This window comes from Pollachius pollachius (genome assembly GCF_949987615.1).
Source record: "Pollachius pollachius genome assembly, chromosome: 14".
NCBI classification, from domain to species: domain Eukaryota; kingdom Metazoa; phylum Chordata; class Actinopteri; order Gadiformes; family Gadidae; genus Pollachius; species Pollachius pollachius.
The window spans coordinates 4979090-4989964 of record NC_136947.1 but is presented as its reverse complement, the minus strand read 5'-3'; the positions used below and the strand labels follow the sequence as shown (position 1 = coordinate 4989964).

At 44.3% G+C, this 10875-nt stretch overlaps 1 protein-coding gene across 1 annotated transcript; it reads left to right on the top strand.

Annotated features, from left to right (window-relative positions):
• The first annotated feature begins 4266 nt into the window (after window positions 1-4266).
• LOC307086476 (NAD-dependent protein deacylase sirtuin-5, mitochondrial-like) lies at window positions 4267-9615 on the top strand. Its single transcript, XM_079751697.1, has 9 exons — window positions 4267-4329; window positions 4843-4975; window positions 5125-5258; window positions 6238-6463; window positions 7010-7097; window positions 7357-7410; window positions 7851-7974; window positions 8156-8271; window positions 8614-9615. The coding sequence occupies exons 2-9, from the start codon at window positions 4873-4875 to the stop codon at window positions 8669-8671; spliced, it is 903 nt and encodes a 300-aa protein (XP_079607823.1). The 5' UTR covers window positions 4267-4329; window positions 4843-4872; the 3' UTR covers window positions 8672-9615.
• Window positions 9616-10875: the final 1260 nt, after the last annotated feature.

Here is a 10875-nt window from a genome sequence, read left to right as displayed (position 1 = left end):
TCAGCTATGATTAATATCTAACTTTAATATGATAAATGAGATTGTTGATTAATCAAAACAATTATTGACGGATTAACCCGCAATGCAGACATGTGCACATATGGACACGTGCTCAAGCCTTGGAGCCACGGCCTTCAACTACTACTACCACTACTACTACTACTCTTTGTCCCCTATGGGACATGAGGCTTCAATGAGCACTCAAGCAGCGTGTAGGGCCTCTCCCCATGACAAGTTCATCTGTTCCTTTCAGCTCTTGAGTCACCGTTCTGCACCAGGGTTTTTTTGGCCTTCCAGGTTTTCTTTTGGCTGCTGGTGTCCATCTTAAGGCAACCATTGTGATGCGCTCCTGCACCATCCAAAACACACGTCCTAGCCATCTCAGGTGCGTATTCTCCTTGGTGATGCTACGGCTTTTTTCTTGTACGGGTCATTGTTGGGGATCTTCTTTGGCCCAAAGATCTGGCCTATTCAGCCGTTAGGGAACGCTCCCATTCTCCTCATGTCCGTTATGACAACTCGCCAGCTCTCTGAACCGTACAGCAAAACACACTTTACATTGCTGTTGTACAGGAGCATATTCGTTTTAAGGCTGTATTGTTTTAATCTCCAGAAGGGACGGGGCTGGGAGAAGGCACCCTGAGTCTTTCCGGACCTTGCTTTGATGTCTATTGATGCCCCGCTGTCCTTACTGATGAGACTGCCCAGATTGGTGAAATCTTCCCCAAACTCAAGTGGCAAGGTGGCCCTGAGACTGGTCCAACTTCTGGATCAACACAGCAAGTCATGCTTTTGCTTTTTAACCATTCAAGGCCTAATGCTTCTCACCAAATACTTCAGCTGCTTGCCCACATAATTGGCTCAGCGTGTAGGTGTGTGTGTGTGTGTGGCTGGTGTCTGCTAAAGAGAGTGCGAGCAAGAGAAAGTGAGAGAGAGAAAGAGAAAAAGACAAGAGAGAGAAAGAGAGGTGGGCAAGGCATCACTAGTACCAATATCCTCTAATATTTTTGCCTTTTCTGCCTTTGTGCCTGAGAAGAACCATATAGACGGTAATTTAGTAACTGTCAGCTGGCTGGCGACACCATGTCACGTCTCAGTTGGACGCAGATGGGGCACAGCGAGACCACAACAATCACGGCTGATTGCGGATCAAACACAAAGGATCTCTGCCACTAAGCAGGCAAATTGAGAGGAGCGGTGGGATCCGGGTTTCTCTCCAAATTCCATCACAGGGTGACGGCATGGCCAGGGTGACGACAGCTAGACAACGCGTTCTTCCGGAAGGGCTCACGCCACCGCAGACACTGCGTTGTCATCGGTGATGTCATCAATTATCAGTGACCACAGCTGTCACATGACATGCTGATGATGCTCTACTAACATAGCAATGTCGAGAGAGAGGCACAGATGTTTTGCCCTTTCAAATGATGTTGGTTACAAATGTGTTTGGTTACAGTTATTTTCTGTACAAAAGGGTTTCAAAGGATTCTTTGTATTTCAGCTGTGGCGTCTTCTTGGAGTCAGGGACACAGACCGGAGTTCTAACTTCAGGTAGCTCGCCATCCGGTTTCAAGTTCTAGAATCGATGCTGACAAAAACCTGACCAAGTCAAAGTATGTACTTAGCCCGAGGGCCAGGGGCCAAGGAGAGATCGAACTCCCAGTGGATAATACTTCCCCTGGCTGCCTTTGCTTGAAGAATGTTAGTTTGGAAATAAATAGCAGGATTTATGGGTTTGTTTATATCCATTAAGGTGGGGTTCAAATTGGGAGATTGGGAATTTGGCCAAAATAATAATTTCATAAAATGTAAATCAAAAGGTAGATTAATTAAGAATGCTGGTACAGTGCATCTAACAACACTATTATGATGTAATATTTAGAAAAACCAAACCAAATGGCTGGTGGTATGAAAAGTTATATACAGAGGGGTTAACAGACCTGATAGAGAGAAATTATGTTTCAGGGTCATAATAACTACATTTAGTATAGTTACCTTGATGGAACTTGTTTAATGTGTATGAGACACAAATAAAAACAAAAAAACAAAAATGAATACAAAACCATAAATTAAATACAATAACGATATATTTAGAACTGTTATTTGTTCATTATGGATGTTTCCCACTTGAAATCACCTCAGAACTCTGCTTGATTTACCCACCACGACAACGATTGGTTTCCTTGGCAATAAGCAAAACTAAATCGTGCTAAACTTCTTCAGGTGAACGTGAGTCAACTGTGCTATTGAGAGTCCCACTCCCTTCAAAGCTTGTGTGTCGGAGAGGAGATCCTTGTAGAGGGAGCCAGAAATGTACAGGGGTCAGGGTCCACACCCTAACAGCTAGCTCACCATGCTACAAGAAGAGGTAGCAAAAGCACAGCCAGCTGGAACCAGCTATCAAAGGCTCATCTTTGTAATATTGATATATCACGCACACACACGCACACACACACACACTCTCTCACACACACACAAACACACACACACACACACACACACACACAATAATTTAATAGAAATACAAAAAAATCTGTTTTGAAACGGTAGCTATTTGCAGTTGGTAGAGTTAACAAATGTATTCAACAATACAATATTAATTTATTATCCTAACAAAGACTCCAGAGTCTACCCCTAACAATATACTAACATGGTGTGACATACAGGCCTAGGCCTACTTGTGTATCCTTGAGTTCACGTGCACATGTTCTAAATACGGCATGAAAATGACGTGGTACTGCTGACGTAAGCGCATGGCGTTGTCACATGAACAGCCACACCACTACCACACGTTATGAGGGAGGATGGCTTGTGGAGCATCACAACACCTGAAAACTGACACGCTAAATACAATATCCCATATGATTCAAATGTCCGGCATGATCATTAATAGTGAATAATTTTAAAAAAAATCCCCAAACGCACTGCAAGACGCGTATTTGCCTTCGAGAAGATGAGACAGTCGTGTGGCCAAACTCCGGCTCATGGAGGATAAAATGCCAAGTCACCATGGTAACAATGAATGCAATATCCCCTCACCTTTGGAAATAGACATGGAGTTATATCAGCCACAGCCGAGATCAATAAACGCCCAAAAAAGACAGAAAGAGGCACAGAGCGAGTGATCCCCGCAACAGTGGGTCCAGACCACAAAGCCCTACTTATTTACCTGGGACTGGGAGATCATGTTGGTGATCCTTGACATTATGTAACAGCTGAGAATGAATGGTGTATATAACCACCCTTATACTTCAGCCACTACTAAACTACATCCTACACGCGCGTCTGGTCCCCACACCCCCTCCCAATACCCAGGACCAGTACTTAAAGATCACAGACCAGTACTTTCACACCCAAGCCACGTCAACATGGGGATGGGAGATGCTAGGCTATAGGCGTGTGTCAGAAACACTCTTCAACGTGCAGCTGTTACACACGAACTTAACGCACGGAAATTAAGGTCTTAAACGGGTGGGCTTGAATGAGAATGAAATACATTTCGCTCGGTGACATGATGAGCAGAAGGACCAAGTCCATATGTGTTGCCTTACCTGTTTTCAGGTTGAAAGAGAAGCGGGCTTCCACGAGATAGGGGGTGTCGCTCTTGGCTCGCAGTCTCCTCACCAACCGGCGGTCTGTGCTGCCTGCCGGAGTGGTCGCCATCAATTTGAACAGTGTCCAGTGACGACTGGCCGATTGGAGGGGCTGCTGACGCAAAAGCCACGACCACCACCGCCGCTCTCTGACTGACTGACTGGCTGAATGGAGCCTGGAGGTGGCTGAGAGGAGCGCGAGCTGATACGATAGAGAGAAAACAAAGTGGGAGAGCGAGCGCGAGCGGCGGGGAGAGAGTGGCGCGCGAAACCCCCTCCAAGGCAGCCCGGCGCTGTGTGATGAAGAAGCTGACGCAGGGGAGAGCCGAGCCGGTGGAGATGACTGGGGGTTAAACAGCACAGCACTAAATAAAATACAAAAAAAGATGCAGTACACAGAGTGTAAAATAATAGATTTGTAAATACAACCAATCAAGGGAACCAATTTTCTACGCCTGAACCATTGTTATTAGTCAATTATGGATACATTTGTTCACGAACTAATATCTCGCATAAAAGGTTAGGAAAAATATCACCTTGTGGAAGGATTAAAATCTATGAGTGAATAAATCAGAGAAAACAATCAACCACCACTAGATGGCTCCCGTGGTCCAATTTTCTCAACGAACTTTTCGTGTCTGAAACTATTTTACGACAGTCACGCTGGTTTTACGGCATGCTGAGAGGATTATCCAAGAGTAAATAAACTTCCAAGTTGTGCAAATCGTCGTGAGAGGTAAGTCATACATTTTCACTGAATAATACGCAGTAACAGCACCGTGAGTTGTAGCATGGATAACGCATCATGAGAAACCTGTTGGTGTATCTTTCATTGAGATTATGGCAAACGTTTGGTTATGAGATGATAATGACATTATGTGTGTGATTTTATAGTGTTGCAAACCTTGGTTGTTTTTGCCATCGTCATAAAGCAATCGTTTTCTGGCGAATGGTGTTTTATTAAGTGTTGAATCTGATTTGAGATTGATTCATGAGTTATGAACCACATGATATCAAGATCTAGCGAATTACTTCCATTTGTTGTGTCTTCTTCCTGTTGTCCTCTTGCACAGCCACAAACCTGTTTGGACACATTTTGTAACACAATAATCGTTTGCATGGTGTCATGTGCAAAGCTTTACACGCCCTCGTACAATAAAAACCACAATGAATTGACTGCATTCAATTTATCAGACTGGTATACGCGAGTAAAGAGACAGCATTTGGATTTCCTTTGCCCTTGTACTAGTTATCCTGCATTATTAACGCGACGAGGACAATGTTTCACCGAGGACTAATAGCCACTACCCTTGGTGTACGCCTTGGCTGCTCCCATGTCTCAAGGAGGGCTTTGGCACTGACAACAACTAGTGCGAAATCAGGTAAAGTTTAGCCATGTATACCGTTATGGTTGCTGATTTAGTTCTGCTGTTAGGTTACAATGTCACAGAACGCAATGTTAAAAGGTACAATACTGTGCAGCACGGCTACATGATGATAATGTGTCCATGCATCTTTTGTTCATACGTAGATATGAAAGAATTCCTGGAAGTGGTTTCTAAAGCCAAGCACATAGCGGTCATCACAGGGGCAGGTGTGAGTGCAGAGAGTGGAGTGCCTACCTTCAAGGGAGATGGTGGACAATGGAAGACTTGGCAGTATCAGGTAATTTGTTTAATGGGTAAAGAAACAAGCATGCATGGAACAAAAAGTTAATAACTGCATCAAATACTGCCCATACTGTTTTTTTGTTACCAGTCTTTCTCAGAAAGTCATTGCAGTCACAAAGGTTGTTGAAATGTAGTTTCATACGTGATATACTGGTACTTGAAACATGTTCTTTTCCCTTTTCCTTAATAAAAAATTTGTTAGGCTTAGGATCAGATTTGTAACTATGCCTTATACTTGCTGAACATATAAGCTATATGTTCTTCCAGATAAAAAAGTTATATTCAATTAATCTTAACTAGTAAGACATTTCGCTGTAGCTGTAGAATGTGATTATTTTTCCCTGATGGTCTCCGCAAGACATGATTTGAGGAAAACAGAGATGACTGGGAAAAGGGCTTGTACTGGTTATTGGGTGACTTGAACTTTAACGCTCAAGACTTGAGACTCGACTTGGACTTAAGCTAAGAGGAATTGGACCTGCTCTTGGATTGTTGGCTACAGTACTGATCCATCCTATTGTTTGACTCAAGACAACTACGACCAGGAGACGAGCTTATCCTCTTTACCACTTCACTCTCAGCCTGTAAGCTCCCACTCACTGAGCACAGGCACAACACAAATGTAACTTTTTGTCCCTCTGTGCTCTCTATGCTGACATGAGAACTCACCCGCTGGGCTTCAGCCGACTTCCATTTTTGTCCAAGTCCAGATGAAAACAGATTAAAGTCACAGGACATCTTGGTGGTTTGTCAGCAGGAATTCTCACAATGGTGTACCGGGTGTATAGAAAAGAAGATAATAGAAAGAAAAAAAATAAATCCCTAGTCTGCAAACACCTTTCTCAAACTCAAGTGTTCCTGAAAGTCTCTCAACCACATTGTCGAGAAGAACAGAAAATCAAGGCCTTTCACAAGGCCGTCTAATTTTACCACCAAAACGACCCCCCTCGTCATACTGATGCCCCTGTGTCCAGGACATCGCCACTCCAGAGGCCTTCTCCCGCAACCCCTCCCGCGTCTGGGAGTTCTACCACCACAGGAGGCACCTGGTACTGACCCAGAAGCCCAACGCGGCACACCTGGCCCTGGCCGAGTGCGAGAAGCGGATGAGGAAGCAGGGTCGCTCCATGGTCATTATCACCCAGAACATCGATGACCTCCACCGGCAGGCCGGCTCCAAACACGTCCTCAACATCCACGGTGAGAGAGCTGCTGGTCACTGGGACGCTGCATGTCTTGGATTGGGGGGGATATTGTTGAATTGATTATAGCAGAGAATACTTGATTCTGATTGGTCAATGACTCTCCCATTATTGGAAAATAATGGCAAGGTCACTTTGTTGAGAGGAATATATACTTCCCAAGTTTATCATTGAAAAGAACTTAGACAGTTTAATGGCAGCCTCAGTGTGTCAGAGGTCTGTCTAAGTTTACATTTTTGTGAGTTAGAGGTTCCTAAGATTACAATGTTTGATGATGAAGTCGATAGAAGCAATAATCAGTATCTTTATCCAGCTGTGACTGTCTAGTAAGGATTTTGGATTAAGGATTTTTGTCTTTCGTCAATTTACGCAGACGATGAGACCTAGGAAAGGCAGCATTCAATTGAATTATTCATCAGGGGTTTTCAGAATCCCAAACTCTTTTACAGATCTGTATAGATATTGAAGCCTGGATAATGATACGGATATATTGTCCGCCTCCTTCTACTGTTGGATAACCTGATGAGTGTTGGGTCCCCTGCAGGCAGCGTGATGGAGACCCGCTGTGTGAGCTGTGGAGACATCGCTGTGAACCATCAACACCCTGTGTGTGCTTCTCTGGAGGGCACAGGGTAAGGAGGACACTATCTCTGTCTCTTTATCGTTCTTCTTTCCTTTCATGTCCTTCTCTTTACATTTTTATGTAGCGATATAATCTGCAGTAGTCTAATTAACAAATTTTCGTCTTTCTTTCTTTCTTTCTTTCTTTCTTTCTTTCTTTCTTTCTTTCTTTTAAAAAAGTTGGTATCATGCTAACTATCCAAAGATCTGCCAGGGATAGTTGGCATCAGGCCATACACCAACATGTTCCTGTCTTCCCGTATTGCACAGTTCCCCTGACCCTGAAATTCCTGAGGCCCAGATACCTGTGGACCAACTGCCCAGGTAGCTTCCCTTTTTTGTTGTTTTTTAATATTCTCTATTTATTTCATACAATTGCTATTACTGGAGTTCCTTTTCCGAATGCGGATCTATCATCAACGTAATGCTTGGGAATGGGATACAACTGCGGCCAGATGATTCCCTTTCACAGATGTTGGTTCACAATGAAAAGGGGTGGGCAAACATAAACCTGTTTAAACCTGCGTGGTTAGATTGTCTATAGAAACAAAGAGGTGCTGAAAAGAATCCAGCTGTGGGCGTCTCTGCGGTTCCCTCAAACAGGTCCCGGATTGTATGCGCAAAGAGCTACGATAGTCCATCTAGATTGGTGCAGTAACAGTAACAGAGTACATGGCCTTGCATTGCACGTGACAGGCCATCAACATGACCTATTGCTGATCCTGCCCCCCCCCCCCCTTCCCCCGGGGACTGTGTTATTGCAGGTGTGAGCAGAGTGACTGCCGGGGTCTGCTCAGACCCAACGTGGTGTTTTTCGGAGAGACTCTTGATTCCAATCTGCTGACCAAGGTGGAAAAGGAGCTAGACATCTGTGACCTGTGTCTGGTGGTAAGACACACACACACGCACGCACGCACACACACATATTTTGAAATGCACACACAAGAACATACGCACACGTGCAAGTACACACACACGTGCACTCACAGAACAAACACACACAGAAACAGGATGTGGGACCACAAGGTTAAAAGTGATTGCAAAAAAAAAAATAATTGTTGCATCACAGGTGGGAACGTCATCGATCGTGTACCCAGCGGCCATGTTCGGCCCGCAGGTCGCGTCCAGAGGCGTTCCCGTGGCCGAGTTCAACATGGCAACAACACCGAAAACAGAGTACTTTACGTGAGTGAAAGTCTAAAGGTCAGGGCATGCGTCTCAGCGTGCCTGGATGCACGTCAGACACTAGCATGAGGAATTTTAATGGACTGCATTTATATAGCGCTTCTCAGCCCTGTGCCCACACAAAGTGTCTTTTATGGGTGGATTATGCAAAGACACATGTTTTTACTTGAAACTTGTTTCCCTCCCCTGCAAATATCAGTGGTCTAGAGAGGCCTGCTTGTAATAGCAATAGCAGCATATTTTTTCATCATACTACCTGTTTGACATTGTGTGTGTGTGTGTGTGTGTGTGTGTGTGTGTGTGTGTGTGTGTGTGTGTGTGTGTGTGTGTGTGTCATCACAGGTACCATTTCCAGGGTCCGTGTGGAAGCACCGTCCCTCTGGCTCTGGCACGACATTAGTCAGGAGTCATCCGAGTACAGATGGGCCTGGTTTGTAGTAGACAAAAGCCGTGTCGTTCGGTTTTTTCATCATGCACTCCAGGCCAATGTTCTTTCATTCCAAACTGCTTGCAGACGACCGCTTTGGGAGAGGGAACACTACTTTATACTGGAATAACAATTGACATGGAGTCGAGTCGAGATGGATTTGTTATTAGATACTTGAATTGTATGGGTTTACCTAACTGGAAATGTGTGTTTGTTTGTTTGTGTGTGTTGATATTTTAGGAATAGGACTCATGATTGATATCTCTTCTGCATGTCGTTGTTGTACATATCATGGTCAAGATTTATGGATAGAAAGAGATTAATTGCTGTATAGATATGCGTACAAAAGCGCAAAAAAAAAAATACACTAAAAAATACAAAATACACTTGCATACACAAACGCACAACCACATTTAATATGGAGAAAATCTCATGATACTTTCAAACTAAATATTTCTCTGTCCCTTATGAGCTGCCTGAAATAATCTTGTGTTTAAAAGCCTATTGTAGTGCCTTCTTGAACTGTTAACACAGCCTTGACCAAATACATTCAAACAACCAATGCAAGGGTCATTGAGCCAAGTGTACCAAGCTGGCTGTTTACTATGGACCGTGAATGGTGATGTGTATTACTGCCAAAGTTAGTTTTCAACTTAATAACAGTTTATAAGAACCTTTTTTTCATGGGCTATACCATTTGTTTGACAATTCATTTACTGATGTCTAATTTTAGGTATTGTTTTATGCTCCATCTTACTATTGCTGGAAGTTTGTTTTTTTTAAATGAGGTAGCCTTTTAAATGTATGCAATCTTTCACTTTTTTCTAACTTGTTTCTGTCAAGTTTATGCAATATTTCTGAATGCCATATCATGTAAACACATTAAAATTATTGAAATACTAAACATATATGATATACGTAAAAAGCCTGTGTCGTGTTTTATTTAATGTACGTTCTTGCCATCTATACATTTTCATGTTCATTCAAAAAATTAGACCCAACCATCAAAACAATAACCATGAATACGTAACAATGATACGCATCCAAACTTGTTAGATTCTTGGCAGAGGCCGTCATTCACACATGCAAAACAACGCCACCTCTAAAGACCACAGTCTCAAGTCAAATGTGTGGAACTCCAACTGAACAGCAGGTGTCAGTATGTGTCAGTTTTCTATCTAACGCACATGAGGGCTTGCATTGCTCACCCCTAAGAGATGCCGAGTGCCGCCTCTGGTGTAGGTTTGTGTCATTGAACGCACACAACCACACCGGAAGGGCCCCACAGACGAAGCATGCCCTGATCATATAGCGGCCTGTAGTAGCCTGAAGCCACAGCCCCATGGCCCACTGTATACCATGCCTCCTCTCTTTCAACCCTGCTCTGATCTCGTTCGTTCAAGGTTGCTGGCAGTCTGCCCGTCTGCGTCGTCCTTTTTAGTTTTCCTAGGATCCTTCGTGTGCTCTCTCCCGCCGCCTTGTAGCCATGCGGTGGAGTGTTTGGTCTCTGCTCGGGTCGGTGGAGCGAGAGGGGCTTCAGGTGTTGTCTCTGCCCGCGACCCGGGGCCCGAAGTCCAGCTGCTGCTCCATCTGTCCTTATCTGTGGAAGCTGCTGGGACGCTTGATAAGACTGGAGCCATTCGCCGGGACCCCATGCTCTCCCCCTTCAGCGTTCCAGCTCGCTCTCTCTCTCTCTCTCTCTCTCTCTCTCTCTAAACTCTCTCTCTAGACTGTACAACTGCAGGGCTGAGTCCAGCTCTCTCTCCCTTAACCCTGTGACCGTACACACCATCCTGATTCCAGCTCTCTTCGATCTCTGTGTGTTGTGTGTTGCGGTTTCATGCTCAAACTGTCATGTTTGCTCATGTGATGCGCTCCATGCATGCTCATATGCTCGCCCACACACACACACACACACACACACACACACACACACGCATGCGCGCACACATACTTTACGCATCTTTGTACATGTACATGTGTATGATTTACATTGGATTCCTTACGCATGCAGGGTTTATGTAATATGCCCTGCAATGATTCCATCGCATCATCATCATTCAGTTCACAGTCTGCAGAGCAGACGCATGCATTCAAAAGACACCAGAATAAATCTGGGATGGTGATGCACTGCCTCCAAATATACACACAGGCCAATTTGATTTCCGTGTCCACAA

Coding starts and splice junctions, on each gene's coding strand:
- LOC307086476 (XM_079751697.1), top strand. CDS start 4,873: ATGTTTCACCGAGGACTAATAGCCACTACCCTTGGTGTACGCCTTGGC. Junction 7,098..7,356: donor GCTTCTCTGGAGGGCACAGG/GTAAGGAGGACA, acceptor CGTATTGCACAG/TTCCCCTGACCCTGAAATTC. Junction 7,975..8,155: donor TCTGTGACCTGTGTCTGGTG/GTAAGACACACA, acceptor GTTGCATCACAG/GTGGGAACGTCATCGATCGT.